This window comes from Buteo buteo, chromosome 4 (assembly GCF_964188355.1).
Source record: "Buteo buteo chromosome 4, bButBut1.hap1.1, whole genome shotgun sequence".
In the NCBI taxonomy this organism is placed as follows: domain Eukaryota; kingdom Metazoa; phylum Chordata; class Aves; order Accipitriformes; family Accipitridae; genus Buteo; species Buteo buteo.
Window position 1 is genome coordinate 21,933,423 of NC_134174.1, and position 20,216 is coordinate 21,953,638.

Consider the following 20,216-nt stretch of genomic DNA (forward strand, 5'->3'; position numbering starts at 1 on the left):
AAGTACCACCAGCAGAGGCATGAGATTTGGCAATATTTAAGAAACAGAAGCTGCAGCCTCTCATTGTTGGTGTATTAGTCTGGACCAAAACCACACACTATTTTAGGTGATCAGAGAGGTTGCTACATACAAGCTCCGAAGAAGCACTGCTCTAAACCTGAAAGAGTATTCTTTATGTATTAAAATGCCATAATAATTGTCAGCTTTCCCAAAAACAAAAGAACACATGCTAGCATATCTGAAGTGCTCTGCACTGCATGTACCTTTCTCTCTATTTCCTCTCCCAAAAAGCAGAGGCAAGCTTTGCAGCATGCCCTGAACAAATTATTTGGGTTGTTTCCGATTAAAAAAGAATGAACTTCAAAGTCTAGAACTTGTCAAAAACCATCAATAAAACAATAAAAACAGAAAAACAATAAAAACCCCACCACCTTGTCAGCAGCTATCACCCTAGTTACACCAAAAAGCCTATTAACATGGAAATTCTTATAGTGTTCTTAATCTACATGATCATACACATAATTCAGCTAGGAGGAAAAGGCAATCTGTATGGGAGATATCCCATGTTTAAGGGCAGCTAGGTTCTGTAAGTTTTAAAGATAGTTAGGAAAATAAATAAATGAAAAGTAATATTCCTAAAAATACATTTTCATAGGTGAAAAAACTCTTAATATCAGTAGTATCTCCTGTTATTTGGCTGATTGCTTCTGTTTGTTATTTTTTTGTTTTGGCTAGTAGATTTTGTGCCTGGCCACTCAAAAGAAGCCCCTTCCCCTTTAACAGTCCAGAAATGGAAGCTTAATGGGAAAGAATATTCTGTTTTCACCTCTCCAATTAGAATGTCAATCCACATTCTTGAGTTTCCACATAACAAAGACTTTTATTTATATAAAAGCAATGAGATGCAAAACAACTTTACAACTCCTACAAAAGTGAAGTATAAGCAAAAATATCAATTATGACTTGTACTCATAACTTTACAAAAGCATTTATCAGTTACACTGACTGCATAACTGCAGTTATAACAATCTCTTGCAAATATATGAAGCCTACTACATAGTCATATTTTACTTTGCCATCAACATAAATCCATGTGACTCACTACCTTTTTTCTAAAGGTATGTTCTAAAGCAACACTAGGATACAGATACCAACAGAAAAGACAGATGTGTTAAAAGTATTATCAATATATTTCAAAATTATTAGAAAGACACATTATTTACTGTGTTATTCCTTGGCTCCTAGTGCTGTAACTCTACTGCTGTTTATAAACTGAAAATTTTTTAAGCCTTAATTCAAACAGTTGATTTACTGTATTGGGTTGTACTGTATTGGCTGCATTTGCAGAATCCAAACTACTGAGCCATCTGCACCACAACTGCTTTCCAGGCTTTGTCTTTGTCAAAATCCTTTAAGGTATTATTGGAAACCTAAAAGTAAACAAATTTCAGACAAATGGAAACATGAAACAATGGTTTGGTTAAAAACTGAAGTTCAAGCAAATAAATATCTGAGAGAAGCTAGGAGAATGTAAACATGAATAGTTAGTCAGAGCTATTAAAATATTCCATGCATTGTAAATTGTATAGTTTTGTATATTGTATAGTATACATTTACAATATAAAACATAATAGTGTAAACTGTATAATACTCGAGACATTTGGGTCAAAGAAACTTGGCCAATTTCCTATTTTAAACATGTTACTTAGGACATTTTTTCAAGATTTTTTCCCAAATGTGACTGAAAGCCCTAGCACCTTAATCTCTAAACCCAAAGCCAGAAGTAGCCCCCTGCAGTCCAACTGAAGCAAGATTTACCTACATACATGCAAGCAAACTAAGGTCTTGCCCAAGAACACAGACTTCTAAGACGCCAGAGAGACCTACAACTTCACCTGTAACAATATTTGTGTGTTTCAATACTAAAAGGTAAGCAAAAAGGTTTTGCTTTTCTGGACAAAGTGCTCCTTTTAGCATTTAACTCTCACCCAATATCTCAGTGACTCACAAACTAGGAATACTTATGTAAATAAACCCCGGAACAGATCTGTTTAGCCATACCATGACCTATGCTCTAAAATGTGACTTGCTGCAGTGGAAGTGCTGCTGTGCTTCATCTTTTATACAGAACGTAACTCTCAGGACACAGATCCAGAAAATAAGCAACCTACACCAAATGCCCCCAGCAGCCTGAGTGCACATAAATCCACAGCTTCCACTTTCCATTACCAGCTGTATAATGACTTGACTGAATTTCAGTCCCTGCTCCCAATGCTTTCTATCCAGTGCTGTTTCAATGCAGATGCTCTTTCTAGAGCAGGCACTGAATCCAGCACTCTAGCGCTGGGCCGTGCAGTAAGCATTCAGCTAACGTGAGTTACTCTCTCATAGTCTTTAAAGATACAGCACTTTGCTCTGTACAGCAGAGGTGAGGAAAGCCTAAGAGCTACCGTGCTGTGCTAGGAGATGGATGTAGTTAACCTATGTGGGCTGAAGAAAGCTGGGTTCCAGCAGTCCCTGAAATAGCACTCTAGCCCTGAATGACTACATGAAAAGTGGTGGCAGTATTATAATACTGGCACCATCATGCTCTAAAAAAAGTATGTGCCAAATCTGTATCTGAAAGGATAGCTTGAACATGTAAGTGCAGGAGGGAAATGGAGGGAAATATAAATTCTGATCTTTATGACCAACTTTGGTAGTGTAATTAGGACACAGAGAGACCTGGGATTCCACGCAGTCTCCTCTGTACGCTACTTCATACCGTCCAGCACAGATAGCCACTCACTCAGCTTGCCCATTGCTGTTCCTACGCTCCAGGTTCTTAACTCTTCCCATTCAAAGTTTAGGGACCTTAAGAGAACTAACTCGGCTTAGTAAATTCACTCCCCCACAGCAGGCCTTGGAAAGGTACAACTGTATCAAACACTCTCATTCTATAGCCAAAAACTTCTGCTCACATTGAAAGGGTAAAAATCCATTCCTTTCTTAATAGATGGCTATCTCATTACTAGAACATGGACATGCAAGGCCCATCATCTTTTCTGTAACTTCATTCTGACATATAAACAGCTATTATGGATCTGCATCCTGTGGAGTAGGGACTACCATTTTATCCTAGTACAATGATGAACCTCATCTCTAATTGGGAGCCCATACTACAAATAAGAACAAAAGGGGGCTTTAACATTACAACTGTTTTTCTCTTCACAGGACTTGTCACAGACATACAGATATTGTGTCTGTCATGCTCCAGTTATTGTTTAACCAGCAAAATATTATCTCTTTATTACAAAATTCACCAGTGCATTAACATCTTCACAGTTTTAAAGAGCAGCTTTTAATTGTGATCTGAATTAAGTAACACAAAACATTATCCAAAAAAATCTTTTAAAATACAGATTTTTAAATTTAACAATGGGTATAAATACATACCTCTGTTGTTCTGTATTCCTGTTTTTTAACCTGTGATGCTGTCCACGATGAATCATGCAGTTTCATTTTTGTCTTGTAATTTACACACTGTATTACAGTTCCAATAGTAAGGCATGCCTGAATTAGCAGCATCAGCATCAGAAGCAACAGGAGTACATCATAAGATTGCTGAAAATAGGGACATGAATATGTTAACTACCTGAATAAAATATTTTCTGCCATTCTCACCCTCATATTCTTGAGATTTGTATCTAGGTTTCATTAACTCAAATTATAATTTACAGTTTATTTCAGCATGAAGCTTCAATTAAAATTTGAGTGCCTGAGTTTGCTCAAAGTAGAACAGATCGATAATTTTTAATAAAATGTTAATTTGCCAAATGATCTTTTCCTCTAGAAAGAGAACAGAATTGAGGAAAATATCCTCTGAAATATAAAGCCTCACTGCTGGTTCTGACCTGAGCAATGTCACAGCTATGCCTGGGCCTGGCCTGGTGCCTTGCTGGCTGCAACCTTGCCCTGCTGACCTGAATTCCTGGCTGACATTGGATCTGCCTCACTACTAGGGACTTGTCTGGCAATCACTGAATTATCAGCTGAACCTGGTTACCATGGCTGGACCTGCCTTGTTTTTCTTTTTTTTTTGGTACTGCAGGACTGAACATCATCATAGATTGCTAAACACTTAGACGGTAAAGCCCTAGAAAGCTCTTCAGCAATGCACTGGTAACACTTCATATGGAAATGCTTTAAGATTTGCAAACTTTTTTTCTTCTCTGCCCCAGGCCAGGCTTTGAATGAATCCAGGTATAAGCTTACAATCCCAACTGTTGGTAGACATCCTAAGAAACAGAAAAATGTATTCTTCAAGTAAACCTAGAATCTTTCATTTATATACTACAAATTTATAAAAACCTCAAGGACGCCAGCATATTACATATTATTCTTACTGATTCTTTAGAATAATATCCCTTTTTTAAAAAAACTATAATTCCAGGGTGGCAATAGATTTAACATACTTAAAATTAAATCATTAAATAAAGAGTTTTTGAATAATTTCTGTAACATTTTATTCAATCTTTATAATGCAGTACCTCGTCATCTTATACTTCCTAATTCATTCTTGTGTTGCTACTGTAATAGATAGATGTTAATTTTCCAATTGCATAAAAATACATACTTTAACAGCAGGTGGATAATTTTTAAAGATGTCAACAACTTGCATGATACTGAAGGATAAGTATGCAGAAGCAGTGAACAACAATGGAGAGGTAACACTGCTAATGGCAATCAGGACCTCAACCTAAAAAATAAAAGATAATAAATGTTAAATAAGAATAAGAACAAGTTAACACTTCAGTTTGTCAGCTATATCTCCTCAAAGCAAGCATAACAAAAGTGTGTAAAAGTGTATAAGATCACACATATGAGACAAACATTGAGAGCCATCCATACTGCACAGAGATACAGAAGCAAGCTTTGAATAGACTAAGTTTCCTAGCCAAAACACCGTTGTTTTGCAATTCATTTTCTATTTAATATGGATGACGGGGGTTTTGTTTGATTTTAAAAGTGCCTTTCATATGCAGATAGAGGAAGCAATACCCAGTTTAGAGAGCCAGTACAGAATTATCATTTATTGTTCAGTTTGTATGAAATAATGAGAATTAACAGCAGATACTGCAGGCTTACAACCTAAAATAACTACGCAAATAAATCTGAGTACTTTGAGGCAAATTTATTGCCATACAATAGCAGCTGAGTTTTCATTCAAATATCATCCCTACAGGATCAAATTCTGACTTCAGTTGTGGTCATGCATCATTACTGACTTAAATATGGTTGCATGATTATAACTTAAAACAGATGTTTTAAGAAGGCTTAACTACACATCTGGGACAGTCAAGGAATAAATACACTCTCTACTGAATATTCTTAGTCCTTGCTGCTAGTCATGCAGATGACAGAACACAAGGGACCTCAGCTCAGGAGCATGAGAGCAGTTTGGGGCATACCATGTGAGGTATGTCATTTTCCTATCCATTCCAAAGGAACCAGTAACAAAAAACCCCAACAAACAGTCCTCTGAATTCTTTTCTAGCACTGGTGGAATTAAGTCTCCAAAGAACTACTGGATTTCTTTTCAGGAATATCAGCATACACTCATGCTACATATTTCTGTCACATTTTGTAGAAGTAACTGAAAACAAGTGAGCAAATATGACTAGTGCCCACTATCACAGGCAGGCTTTCTTAGCATTATTCCACTCTAATGACAAAATCCAAGAATTTTACACACTTACCAGACATTTACTTGGATATTCAGCAGCTACATGACTTGCAATAGCACTTGGAAAGCACTAAACAAAAAAGCGTAACAATATTTACCTACTTGAAAATTACAAAAATTACAACTGAGTTACAGTGATTCCCACTAGTCACAGATCGCATCCTAAATTTCCTGAAAAGGTAAAACTGTATAGACTTATTATGACAGTATTAGGAATTGATTATTGAAATGGAGATAAAACCAATCTTCATTTAATTTGCATTTAACAAGTATCATGTATTAAACCTACACATGCTCACATATGATAATCCTCAAAACTTGACACCTCTACATAAAAACGTAATGAACCCTACTGAATTTTGTTAATTCTGAATGCTGAAAAACTTGTGATCTTTCTCCACTTCATGCTGAGGGATTTTCCAGACATGGGAGCCATATATAAACCTAATGTTCATTGTCTTCTTTCTCAACGGGTTCAATTTGTGGCAAGCAGGGTAGCACAGCATCCTTTATGAATCCACTGCTCCTAGGTACAGGCTGTTACTAGTGACAAGGGTTACCAATCACAGTCTCAGGCTTTTAAGACAGTTAAGGCTGACAGGCTAAAGATGATGTTCTAAGGATTCTACCATGCTGAAACTAAACTCAACTTTTTATTTTGCAGCCTGAAATATTCTAAAACCTAGGACTTATTTGACAAAACACTTTACTTCCACTACCCTTGTTTTATTACTCATTTCCATTTTACCGAACTAAGGACTAAAAACATATCAGAACATTTTATAAGAACCAAAGTATTGTAAATCAAAATAGAACAAGCATATTGCATAAATATATTAAGTATATTGAAGCGCTAATTCATTTGGTAAGCAGCAATTGCCATTTAGTATTAGGGCCAAATAAATATTCCAGTAGGGAGGCCAAAAATGAAAAAAAAAAAAAAAATTGACAAAAAAATAAAAAAAATCAAAGACATTGTTTTAAAAGAGTACCTTCATTTTGCACTACTTACAGCAACTAAGATCCAAAAGAATGTTACTGAAAGATATGGACCTGAGACTAGAACATCCATATTCAAAGCAATTATTCCACCAAATACTGACGAAATTCCAATAATCACCTCAATTACCTAAAACAAAGAAGAGCACACAAATTATTAACAGTGCATTTGAACACCAAATTTCCTATTTGCATATAGAAAGGAACTCACTGGAAGGAAAAAAATGCATTTATGCTATTAGCTATGCATGAAGTTAATGTTTTTCAGATCTAAAATACTGCAAAACTCCAGCTGGCTTAAGTGAAAACAAGATCAGCTTCATTATACGTATTTATGCTCTCATTTATTAGCTCCACTGAACAACAGTTCAGTTTACACTATTTATCCTTCAGTCATTAAGTAGTCTCCTTCCTATTATACACAGCAGTTACCATTTATCTTGCAATATTCTAAAAGGAAACATTTTAAGAAATATCTCTCATTTCTGTTTTTATTCTTTCAGCTCTTACCTACACTGATCCCTTCATGGCTTTAAAGAAGCTTAGGACTTAAAAACATAAAGGAACAAATGGATTTAGTGAAAGAAAACAATACTTTTCTTACTGAGTATGACTTCAGAATTCGAGTAGGAAAGCTGACATTGCTCAAAACAACGGTACTGTCATGTGCAGTATTCTAGAGGTGAATAAAAAAATCATGATCAAAAAAAACCCACACAAAGCAATACATTTCTTTCTAATATCCTGTATAACTTGTACCTGTTACAGGTCTTAACAGTGCCATGCAATGTCTGGCTGGCCCATCAGAGCTGGCAGTGACCCACCACAGTGTTCGCTAGTGTCAGACCACATCACTCACATTAAAAACAAATGAGGTAGTCCCAGATGACCTGTTACACAACCACTGTTCAACAATGAAATATGGTCATCTTGTCTCCTCTTTCCACCTTCAAAATACACACTTTCTTCCTGAGCCTTCAGATTTTACTGATGTGGATAAACAGTAACTGAAGGAGGACAGTACACTACACAACTTTATCTAGCAAGCAATACTATTACTGGAACACAAAATGGCACAGCACATTTGCTTCATTAGTACCTAAAAGAAGTACTGTTGTAGAAAAATGAGGGTGGGATTTGGGAGAGCACTTGTGACTAAAGAAAATTCTATCTATAGCCCCAAATCCTGAAGCCAATATTTGTTGTCCAGATACCACCAAACTGGCATACATGACGAATACTTTCTCCACCTCAGGCTTCAAAACCGTATTGCTTGCACACATAAAAATCACAGTATTCTAATGTTTTATACATCATCAAGTTTTGTTCTACAAAACAGAAATAAAACGTTTGCCATGCCTGTTCGTAAGATATTCAAACAACCCAGTGCTGTATAATAGCAACAGTTCATTTTGTAGAGGGCCCATTGCACTCTTAAAGATAGAAGAGGCTATTATTGGTTAGTACGGTCCTTTTATTTATTGTTCAAATCTAGTTTTACCATGTAATATGAAGTTATATACTGGAGTCTCCAGTAACTTGTCAATGTATGTAATACAGGAAAAATCAAATATTTTTTAACACACACACAAAAAAAAAAGACATTTTTAATCCTTAAGGGTACCTACTTTCTTTCTCATACAGCACTCTTCAGTAGACCTAGCTGAAATGATTACAGTAGTTGCCATGAAGATTTCCAACAGAATAAGCAGAATCAAGTTGAAATTTATCTGTCAATAAAATCCCAGACATAAATGAGTTACAGCTTCCATACTAAAAATAAAGGAGGGGGTGGGTTCTAGCAGGATCCAGTAGGCTGTCTATTTTCTGTGACATTTAGACATTATTAATCAGCTATCTTGTTAACCTTTTTCTTAGTTCTTGATTAATTTCTAGGACAACACTTAGCTGTCTACATGATACTCAGAATGCCTAACCTAAGAAAGAAACATTTCTTTCATTTATGTGAATGTTCTGCCTGAAGATTTTATCATTGTCTTGCAGAAGAGCACTTAATGACAAGAGGGTGATTGCTGGGTACGTTTGCATTTTGCAGGACCTTCCCTGTGAAACCAGAACACTGCAGCAAATCATGGAAGATTCACAGGAACAGAAAGAGGACAAATAAGAGCAAGCCTAAGTAGCCCAGGAGCTAAGGCAATCCACTGCAGGAGGGAAGAAGGGCCACAGGCTCCCAGCCCCTATGCTGCAATCCAAATGGTGCAATACAATGTCTAATGCTGAATGAAAACACAATCCAAAGACCTGGGCCAAGACTACTATGTGCTCTACCTAGTGCTAGTAGAGCACTGATGAACACTCTTTGTGTTTTCATAACTCTTGCAGGTCTCACAGACTACATTATTGTGTAAAAACACGGATGCTGCCAGTCCTCCTGCCATTGCTCATCTTCAAGAGACAAATCAGTGAATGTAATACTTAACATTTCTCTTTGATTCCTTATTGCCTCATGAAAAGAGGTAGATATCTACTCTACATGGGCTGAACCATTTCCTAGAGGCACGCAAGTTAGGCAGAGTGGATCCCCCTCTGTCTTCAAAAACACCACGTTTTTCCACTGGCAGCCCAAGAAAACATTTGGTGGTTAGATCAGGCCATTGGGCAAAGCACCAAAAGTTCAGGGAGAACTGACTCCATTCAGAACCTATACAATTACAGCAAACCATTGTTCAATGACTTAGAACAGAATTCTATTGTTACCTTATGTCAGACCTGCTTTGTAGATGATCAAATCTCAGTTTTTCTCTGACACGTATCTTGCAGCACATGTTTTTTGAAAAAGATTATAAGTAGCAGATTTGAGAGGCTTTTTTGGGCACTGAAATTCATCCTTCTCAGGAAATCATAATTGGAACTATGTGCCTTGCAGTACACAACAGACTGTACAGTTGTACTAGAGCCACAAACAGCAATAAATGTCATAGTGGTAAGCTTCTAGGGAAAGTGCTAGCATAAAGAGTAAAGACATTATTTGGCAAAAGAAGATGTGTCAAACGTGGCCTGCAGAACAATTTAATCGAGCCCATAAATTCCCATGATTTGGATGTGTTTTGACACATACTGCTGGTACTGACGTGGGCTGGCAAGGCCACACTACACACTGCAGTGCCAAGTAGATGTACAAGTTTAAGTCCAGAACCAGTGTAACTACATTGATGGACTAGCTCATTTAGTGCTTGCTCATTTAATGCTATAAGTAGTAAATGACAGAAATTGAAAAAGTAATAGTAAATAAATTAGATTCTTTAATCCAACTTTTACCTTTCCAGTAAGTTTTTTCTGGTATGACAGGTCTAGAATATCAGACAGAGCCTTCCACTCATAAAATCAGTTCAATGTCCCTAGACCAAAGTAAAAATATCTTATCTCCAGTTTTGGAGTTTAGGTGGTTTTGGTTTTATTTTTTAAATGGAAATACAGCTAAAACTAGAAGTAAGTACTTTTTTATACCATCTGTAACAATGGGAAATTCAATGTTAGATTTCTAAGCACTAAAGAAAATTCTGTCTACAACTACCACTGTACATAAAATCTATCAACAGATGCAGAGAACCAAATAAGCTGTGTCCCTAATCCTCTTCCATGACTAAAGAACATGCAAGTGCAACTGGGTAGAAAGCAGTAGATTAGTACACCCCGAATCCAACTTGCTCTGAACCTGCAGCAGGTATTAAAAACATGGTTCACTGAAACTGTATGAAAGGGTTGAATTAATTTCAACATTAAATAATTTAAAGTTCAACATAGTTGCTTAAATGCATACTTCTAACACAATTTAAGATTTTTCAAGATGTTTCAAGACATCTGCACAGGTCTGACAAATAATGACAGATGACCTAAAGGAGACATGCCCTCTTGCATCAGCTGGTGGAGCAAGGCAGGACAAGCCAGCACATCCCTAATGGAGACACACACTTATGGTTAGGCAGCTAAATCTACACTCCAGTATCTGTGTGCACCCACATTGCCTACACTTCCACTACTGTCAGTGGAGACCTAGTCTCTACAGACAAGAGAGGGAACCCCAAAAGCTACTTGGCCAACCAGTCACTAGGAGTGGGGTTCAATTATACTGGCTGCTAGTGCCATATGAAATACTCAAGCATATTGAACGTGCCTGCATGAATGGGATGTATGATACAGGACTGGTAGGAGATTCTCACCCATCCAGAGTAGAAGCAGCAGTCAGGCAGAATATCTCACAGCACTTTTAAAATAAGAGACGTCTAAGTTCAGGCCACGGAATCCTGCCTTAGCCATCTGTACTGAGGCAACAAGATTGTATGGCAGGATCCCAGCGACTGGATCATCTCAACTATAATGGAGGTACACTCAACTCGCAAGGAGACAATAAATGTATGTACTCGATTTGGAGTTAATTTGAATCCTGTTCAAGCTCTGAACACTTTCAGTTGCAGTGGCCAGTGTGCATGAGATTCCACTCATTTTTGTCCATCAGGCTTCTTACTCCAAGAGCTGGGAAGGAACAGAGTGGCAGCAGCGGCAGTTTGCATCTTTGACACATCATATCCTTCCTGTTGATAGTGTACTAACTACAGAACTGCACCCTACTGGAGTGGTGTCACACAGCCACAGTCTAGGACATGGCTTGTATCTTGCATTCCATTTATCCATCTAAAGGAATTTCATAGAGTTATCCATCAACATGAGTAACACTACTGAAGTATTACCCAGGTCCTTTATAAAGGGGGAGGAGAGCGGGTTAAATGTGAATTGTCTTAATTGGATAAACTTATCTTTCTTTAATGAGTCTTGCTGCCTTTAAACTACTGACAGTGATTTTGCATCAGACCTAGTATTATTTTCTTGTGCAGTTTCCCATGGGTAGGGAAAATAAATATGATGATGAAAGAACAGTTAAAGAGATGGTATTCTACATTTTCTTTGTACCACACGGGTAATGGAAAACAGCTGGCAGTGAGCTGCCAAACAGTGAGACTGTCTCACTGAAACAGTATCCTTCAAAGAGGAGAGCAAGTCAGAACCATGAATAACTCTTAAGACAGAAAGGCTCAAAAAAAACTTCAGAGCCAGCTTTGCACACACTGTTATCCTGAATTATCTTTATTCACTGATCAACGACATAGTAGGGACACGCAATAGGCAAGTGAAAAGAATTAAAACCACGTAACCAAGGATGTCATGTGGATATTATTGTAGATAACTAACATTTGGCAAAGAGAGAATTTGCCTTGTTATAAATTTAATGTTTGTCACTTACACTTTTCCACTCTTTTTTCAAATTGTTTGATCTGCCTTGAAAGTACAAAAGCTGTTAATATTTAATAATAGAAAATGCAAATTTTTATGCAATCTAAAAACTATTCACTTCAGAAGTATGCAACTAAAGTTAAGCTCTTACACACAGGGCCAGCTCCAAGCTTCTCAAGAGCACAAGCAAAATTGATTTTGTCACACTGGGGCTCATGACAAAACAACTATTTATTGTGGTAGCAAAATGAGTCCCCTGGGCCCACCTTTCCCGGGCAGACATAGCCCTCCACTGTTCCGACAGTGCTGTGATACTGTCTACTATGGGAAGGGGATGCAAAGGGTCTGGTAGTCTCCAGTCACACTTCTCTGCTGTTTTCTCTCAGAATGCTTGGACTGGTTTCTAATATTTGAACTCTCTACCAAGAAAAGAAGGGAAAAGGCAGTACCCCCCATGTCTTGTACATAATTCATTCATCCCCAACAGCCTAAAACACTTGAGGGGGCAAATGCAAGAGTGAACTGCTACACTAGCAATAAGCTAGCAAAGGCTGTGCAAAGAATTGACTGGTGTAAACTGTCCTGAGATATACACAGAACCTAGGGGGCCATGACATTGTCCCATCAAACACAGGGCAAAACTGCCCACATCTAAAGCCAGTACTACTTCAATTCAAGTGATCTGACTGTCCAGAGTCCTAATTCCCCACAGCTCTGACTGCAGTACTCCATCTCTCTGAAAATTGGGCCAGCTACACAGAAATGTGAAGCTAGACTTAGTTACCCAATTTAAAAAGCAGGTTTGTAAGTATTGGCCTAATATACTGCACTTTCTAAGGGGAAGTAAACACAGTTAATTTGAAAGTTCAACATCTGTGAAATCTGGAGCTAACCAGATATTAAACTAACATAGACAACTCCAAAGCAAACTCCATCTCTGCACTGTTTTTCTGTTAGAAAAGTCTTTTGTTACTAACACTAATTCAGATCTGCTATATTATTATAGGGAGCTATTATTACTGCTGAGCATTTAGTATCACAACAGCCGATATGATGGGGGAGAAGAACTGAACAATAGTACATGAGAACAGTCATTAACCTTCATACGAAATGTATGACGTAGTTGCATTGAGTACCGCTATTCTGTGATAGTCTATTATGAACATTCATCAATGATAATACCTACTGCTATGCTATTTACTCATACATGTAATATTCTTATGTAGTATAGAGGTCTTGAAATATTTTACTATAGCAAAAAAACCCAAAACCACCTTATAGTTCTACTCTACTGGCTCAGACTACCAAAGACAGATGTTAAAAGGCTGTGACTCAAAACCAGTGAACTTTTCCCAGCATGAAATATGTGTGCTTCAAATGATGTAACTGTTGCATTCTCTTTGTTGATGATGTATAAGAAAAATGTTCATCAAAAGTTTCTTTCCTGGTGGCCTCACAAGCAAAACTATCCATTGAAGAAGGTCCAGGAAAGGATTGTACTTAGTCTGATGATGAAATGTCCTAGAAGTAGAACTGTTTGGGACACCTTCTCATTTCAGTAAAATTCAACCCTAAAAACTGGCTAATCTACAGATGAGCTACTAATTCATTTTCAATTTTCTCTTCTGACCCTGCTCTTTAAAAAAAAAAAACAAAACACCAAAAAACAAAACAAAACCCCAAACAAAAAAAAAACAACAAAACTTGCTACAGTCAATAGAAAAATAGTCAGTTGATCAAACTGGATCACATTTGAAGATCTAATTCATGTTTTCTAACTTTGAATACAAGACAGGAAAGTCATTTCCATATTAATCTCCTCTAAGTTAGCTATACTGTGCATTTTTTAGCCATGTAAGTTTTCACCTCCAACGTCAATTTTCCAGTCTTGTCTTACTCAGAAAAGTAAAGTTACTGCTAGATGATCTCTCCTCACAGACTAAGTGGAAATACTGGGGTATTGACAACAATTTAATTAATTTGATCCCCCCCCACTTTTTTTTAAACAAAAGATAAATGTAGCATTAATTAGTAATTGTTTTAGTAACTTACATTTATAGCTGATGGATTAAGGACAAGTTTGCATCCAAACCAAATTAAACACGTTGTTGTAACAGCAAAGGTAGAGACGAACAGAATCTGAAAATTGGGTATCTGAAAAACAGTTTCAGAATGAGTTTCTCTCTCATTTTAATCGGGGGGGGGGGGGGGGGGAGGCATATAACTGCCGATAAAATCTTATACTTACCACATTAATTTTATTCCTTGCTATAGCAAAGCTCACAACTGCTGAAGGAATACACTAGGAAAATTAAAAGAGAAGACTAGTGGGATATTCTGCACAAAGAATTTTATATATATTTCTATACATGTAATTTATTTGTTCTGAATTCATATTTCAGTTAACTTAGACAAACAGATCAGAAACTCTGAGGAAAGTTTGTCACTCTTGTCTGAGCTCATTAATTACAATCGGTATCTGAGGATTACAAGGGGTTTAAATATGCCTTCCATATCCCTCAGTTCTGACTAGCTACCCAGCACAACGTGATGAGTAAAGGAAAGAAAGAAAGTCTTTCATGAGGCATTTCATGCCTTTGTTAGTTTAAATTAACTCTAGAAGGCCTGAGAACCTTGAGCAGGAAAAGAAAAATACTGCTACTCCCAAACTGGGCCTCCACATTCTTTTAAACAGACAAAGTCATGGTTGCGTAAGCTAAAATTTGGCCAGTCTCAACACAGTTCTGAAGAACTTTGTTAAAACTGATCTGTTGAGTCAAATTACACTTTAAGAATTGTGCCTGGGATCTCCACTATGTTCACCAGCAACTGTGTTTCTATACTTAAGGACAGAGCTAAATGGGAAAATCATGCATAAAAGAAAAGTTTCACAAAGTAATTTCTCTATCCCTTAGCAGTTCCCCACCAGAACAGGTACAGTACCATTACAGATCCAACTCCATTTTACACAAATACATAACGTTACAACATACTAATAAGGAAAATAAAAATATACCCAACTACAACTATTAAAAATGATTCATTATTTAGCATGGAAACATGTAACAAATGCTGCACTTCTTTACTAATTACCTTTTCATACATCTGAATGCTGATGGCTTAACAATGGAACCACTATAACTAGATTAATATTGACATTTAAAATTCTTGGCAGCACTTCCTTAACACCTAAATTACCTGTATTTAACATCTTTAAAACATCCTTTTATGTCCTGGATGCCTCGAGTCTCTAGAACACTGCATGACTATGTTTAAGCAACTGAATCCTACTACTAGTCAAGATGGTTAAAAAAGTCTAGAGAGCAATTCGGCTCATGCTAAACTAGACACTTAGTGGTTAATTGGCTATGCAGCTCTCTAGGCTCTTCCAACTATATTGACTCCATTATCTATAGTAGGAGCTGTAACACCTTGCTCACATACAGACACCCAAATGTATACATCTTTACCCACAGCAAGCCATTCAAACCCAACATGATAACCTTCTGCATCTACCGGATCTTTGGAAATTCCCCATAAATACAAAGTTCAAAGAGACAAGACTTGGGGCAACAAAAGAGGCATCTCAGTAACTAACACTAATGTTGCAGATACTAACTTCAAAAACTGCTTCAACTTTATTCTAACACCTCTAGCAGAAACATAAGCGACAACTCATTCACAGAGAAACTCCTGGAACTTGTTTGTTTAAAGTAAAGCATTAGTCTTGCAGCTAATTTAAAACAAATCTACAAGTCAAGTTGCAAAGATAACAATGACAGAACAGAATCTTGCCATGAACAAAGCAAGTACATCATACTTATCTTATGCACATAAATCTAAAGTGTAGATTAAGCATATATAATACAGTAAAAAATATTAGTCTTAAAAATACAGTAAAAAATACTGGACTTCAGAAAATGTCAGACACCTTTAATGCATATTTTACTAATAAAATAATAATATTCAAGAAAACTTTAGTCTGCTTCAGTACTTGGATATTATGGCAAAATAAACTTAAAAAGTAATACTTTGAAATACAATCTGAAATACATTCTGATACCATTTAGCCAGGAAATTCCCTAAACAGATAACAATGCAAATTTTCTTAAATCAAGCACACAAAAACTGTTCATGCAGATAACTACTGCATGCCAGTGGTGAGCTGGTTAATGAAAATAGTAGCACAAACCAGTTGTCTTTATGACAACCATCACTCCTTTAACCATGGGATTAAAACCCATTTAATGAACTGTTAAATAGAATTAAATCTTCCATGAAGAAAGTTAGTAGTAAAAAGACAGACAGCATAAAAGACAATAAACCCGTAAAAATTATTTACTATTGATCTTGCGGTCAAACAGCCACAGCAAATAATTAAGAATGCTTACTGAACCTGCTGCACAACGTAAATAATCCATTTCAGATGGAAAAATATTTCCCAGATATAGTGAAAATCCAGAAGTAATAAGGAGACAAGTCTGCAAAGCAACAAATAAGATAATTTAATATGAATAAAACTATTTTTTTAAAAAAAGCAACTAGTCAGATAGAAATCAGTAACTCCTTTCAAATTAAGCTACTGCTGAACACTTAATAATGCAGTCTTTGTGTGAATAATGTTGAAGAAAAATATCAAAACATGCTGAGTTCTGAAGATGTTTTGCTGGTTACCAAGACTTAGTACCGAACGATATAATCATGTTTGAATCAAGCATTGTGCTCTGACTTGGCAAATACCTAATAAAATGCTCAAAAGGTAATTGCAGTGTTTGGTCGTAAAAATGTTTCAGAAACCTCAACTAAGCCTCTACTTTGCATTCTCTGCTGGCGCCACCAACATTCATTATGTGTATGGGCTGCTGGGCAATTACCAACTAGACCACAGTAACAAAAATAATATTAGGATACACTGATAAAGATTCCTCCACCTACATTCCTGCCTCCCTCCAAACTCTCTTCCTGCTTTGGTCCAGTGACACACCCGTAAGTGTTCAACTCCTCCTGTTCCCTTGCTAACTATTCCATTTATTTATTATCAGAGTTACACTCTCAGCAATAAACAATTAGTGTATTCTACTAACATTTTTTTCTTTTTGCTTTTTGCTCCTCTAAGTAGGCATTTCTTTGAAGGGGCTGGGGAAGATGACAGACAGAATGGCTCTTTTGTTTTATTGCGGCATTTTTTTCATGTTACAAAATTATGGGGGTCTTTAAAAAGTCCTTCTCAAAAAATAACAGAAAATACGGATAGCATACGTGCGTGTATAAGCACACACACAGAGAGTTCTGGCAGACTGAAATAACAGTATTTATAGAACACAACTTGAAATTTTGCTTGAAGCATATTGAATTGTTCCTGCACAAGAACAGCCCATACTGGCAGGCACTTTGATGTCACTCTACGGTTTGCAACTACTCCCTGAAGTAGACAGTTCTGTTCAGTATGACTTCTGTTGCTTAGCATACAGACTTTCCTTTCTGGACACTGTCTTTCAGAAGAGTTGAGAGAGATGAACCACTATAATACTTGGGAGAAAAATCTAATTGGAATTTATTGGATTAGCTTATTAATAAAACTGCATTTTCATTTATCCATAAAATTCATGCTTCTGAGCAAATGATCAGTAAACATTAATATCTTCAATCATTCACAACAACTCAGTAAAAAGGAAAAAACTAATTGAAGACAGTTGTCCTTTCTGACAATTAATTTTGAGAAAATTTAATGCAAAGAAAGCCAGCTCCTCTTTTGCTCTCTTTTTATGTAACAGCACATATGAAAGGAAATCCAAGTTTTGCAGATTGTCAGAAAGGAAAAAATTTTCAGCTGTTTCCATGAAAATAACGCAATACTTTTATTCACTGTACAAAAACAAGTAATTACCACGTTAACAGTGAAACATTTTTAGCTCTTAATAAAAATTACTCTTCAAAACACACAAACTGACAGAAAAAGAAAAGATCAAATTCTAATTGCTATAATGAACTTTAATTAACTTGGCTCAGAACTTGAAGAAGCATATGATGTACATGCAAGATCAGTGTCCTATGATTCTAGCAGTGACATAAAAATTCAAATCACTGTGACATTCATGTAAGAAACACAAGTGATATACCTCCCTACATGAAGATTCTACCAAATAACTACATGATTATTGAACCTTGACAGATGAATGTGGCAGTTAAGTACGATATATATTTTTAATGCCAAAACACTATTAACAATTAAAAATACGTTAAAAGAATGCATACGATGAGGACACTACATTCTTTCCCAAAAGGCACAGCTTATACATACATATGGGTTGATATTTACCACTACCATAGTTATTCTATGTTTATGCTATACGATTAATATTAAAGATAAAAATCAGCCTTCGTATAGCATCTTTGATTAGTGCAGAATTATCCAAACAATACTGTTAGTCAATTAAGTGTTACATTCTAAATTTGTTAAATGTGTTCCTTTCTGTACAAATATTTATATTCAATACTATTAGTGATGAAATTCTGAGTTCCCAAATGATGTGAAACAGAACAGCTTACTAGGCACTGAGACATTACCTACATTTTCAAATTTTGTATCATTTAAAGTACTTACTCCCATCAGCAAAGAAAAGATCCATGTTCTGTAGCTAAAGCAAGGATGCAGCCTCTTTGATAGCTGAAGGTCACTGGATTTGATATCTGGTATATAATTTCCATTCTCTTGCTTTCCCCGCTCCAAAGTTGGCATCCTGTCATAGCTAAATTCTTCTCTGTAACCTTCTTCCCTGGTCATAACACTTCACAAAGGCAATTAAGTAATAATAACGGAAATGCAAATGATGAAGAAAAAACAAAAATATAATTTAGTTCCTTCACATACTCAGATCAGTGCTCAACTATGATTTTGTCTACTTAAGATAAAATAAGTAAAAGCAATATTTAGTAATGAGCTGTATTTACATTTCAAAATACGTAAGCATTCTAACAACTTACTTGCATACAGTAAGTAAATTACATCTTATAGCCACAGTTCATAATAATACAGTATAAATACCAACAAAATGAAAGTTGGTGTATCTATGATACCTCAACAGACTTTCATTTCAAGATCTCAGAACCATTTTTGGAGGTGTTTAGTTTGAGGGTAACTCTATAACCAAAGCTTTTTTCTTTTTTCTTTTTTTTTTTAATTCTAGGACAGAAAAGATATTTAAACATGTTTGGATATTAACTTTGATTTGATCTTAACATTTCTTATCAGGTATCTAAAATGACAGACTTCACTATGAGTCCGATGAACTCATATACTCACAATAGCTCAGCTACAGCAAACTGTTTTTAATTTACCCAGTATTAAGCATTTCTCTTGTTCACTTAGCCCTTTTTTATTCATCTCACTGCTTGCCAATCTGTTCAAATACCTGGAGGAGTATCTTATATTAGAATTAAGTTATTGCAGATTTTTCAACAGTTAAAAACCTTCATGCTTACCTTCAAATGAAAAGTTAACTGTCAGTTTAAAACAGTCTTGTGAACACAGCTGCCTGTGCACTTTGTGATATTCTCACCGTTCAGTGAGTCATGCTGCCTTTGAAAAGTTCTCCCTTACACTTTGGCTTTCAACAACATCTATTCAGATATGGAACAAAAGCACAGCAAAAACTTCAGCTAAGCCAGGGAACAGGAAAATGCCTCCTGAATTTTAATTAACAGAACACACTAGAAAATTACTGTACTACATTCTCATAGGGCTGCTTCCAAATCAGACCAACAAATTAAAAAAGTTTCAAGTCTCTTTTTTATTTGAGTACTACCCCTTACTTGGCATCTTAAATAAAACCCTCCTCATAGTTTACCAGTTTTAGTTATTATAATAGCCAGTGTTAACAATATTCAACAATCTAGTTCTTGTTTCAAAAGAGCAAAAGCTACTTACAATGCACTATTCTCCTAGAATAAACTACAGATAAAAATTCAAGTATTCAAGTATCCCAACAAGTTTGGGAGGTTAGAAAGGTAGAGGTTAGAAATCTGTCAAGAATATTATCTCCACTGTAGAACTCCTCTTCATCTTTTTGTACTAACCCTAGTTTTCTAGAGCATTCAGATAAACCCTGCACACTTCAATCGTGCTGACATTCATACTTACAGAACTCCACGATGACTAAACAACATATTTTAAATCTAGCAGGCAGCAGTGACATGCAATGGCCAGCATACATTGGATCCAGTCCTCCTGCTTATTAGG

At 36.2% G+C, this 20,216-nt stretch overlaps 1 protein-coding gene across 5 annotated transcripts; it reads right to left on the minus strand.

Moving 5' to 3' along the window:
- Positions 1 to 1,099: 1,099 nt before the first annotated feature.
- MLC1 (modulator of VRAC current 1) lies at positions 1,100 to 18,761 on the minus strand. 5 transcript variants are annotated; one of them, XM_075026786.1, is made up of 11 exons: positions 18,582 to 18,761; positions 16,369 to 16,458; positions 14,226 to 14,279; positions 14,030 to 14,131; positions 8,353 to 8,454; positions 7,329 to 7,400; positions 6,738 to 6,854; positions 5,739 to 5,795; positions 4,616 to 4,738; positions 3,436 to 3,603; positions 1,100 to 1,430 (listed from the first exon to the last, which is right to left on the minus strand). In XM_075026786.1, the coding sequence occupies exons 1-11, from the start codon at positions 18,759 to 18,761 to the stop codon at positions 1,356 to 1,358; spliced, it is 1,140 nt and encodes a 379-aa protein (XP_074882887.1). In that variant the 3' UTR covers positions 1,100 to 1,355. The 5 variants fall into 5 exon arrangements, with proteins under 5 accessions (XP_074882887.1, XP_074882889.1, XP_074882890.1 ...); XM_075026788.1 differs by lacking the exon at positions 16,369 to 16,458; XM_075026789.1 differs by lacking the exon at positions 14,030 to 14,131.
- Between the last annotated feature and the right edge of the window lie 1,455 nt (positions 18,762 to 20,216).

What these genes read in the sequence shown, in the direction of transcription:
- MLC1 (XM_075026786.1), bottom strand. Translation starts at nt 18,761, where the DNA reads ATGACCAGGGAAGAAGGTTACAGAGAAGAATTTAGCTATGACAGGATG. An exon ending in TTAATCCATCAGCTATAAAT is followed by an intron (nt 8,455 to 14,029) that starts GTAAGTTACTAA and finishes TTTTATTGACAG; the next exon opens with ATAAATTTCAACTTGATTCT. An exon ending in TCTTTTGGATCTTAGTTGCT is followed by an intron (nt 5,796 to 6,737) that starts GTAAGTAGTGCA and finishes TTTTTTGTTTAG; the next exon opens with TGCTTTCCAAGTGCTATTGC.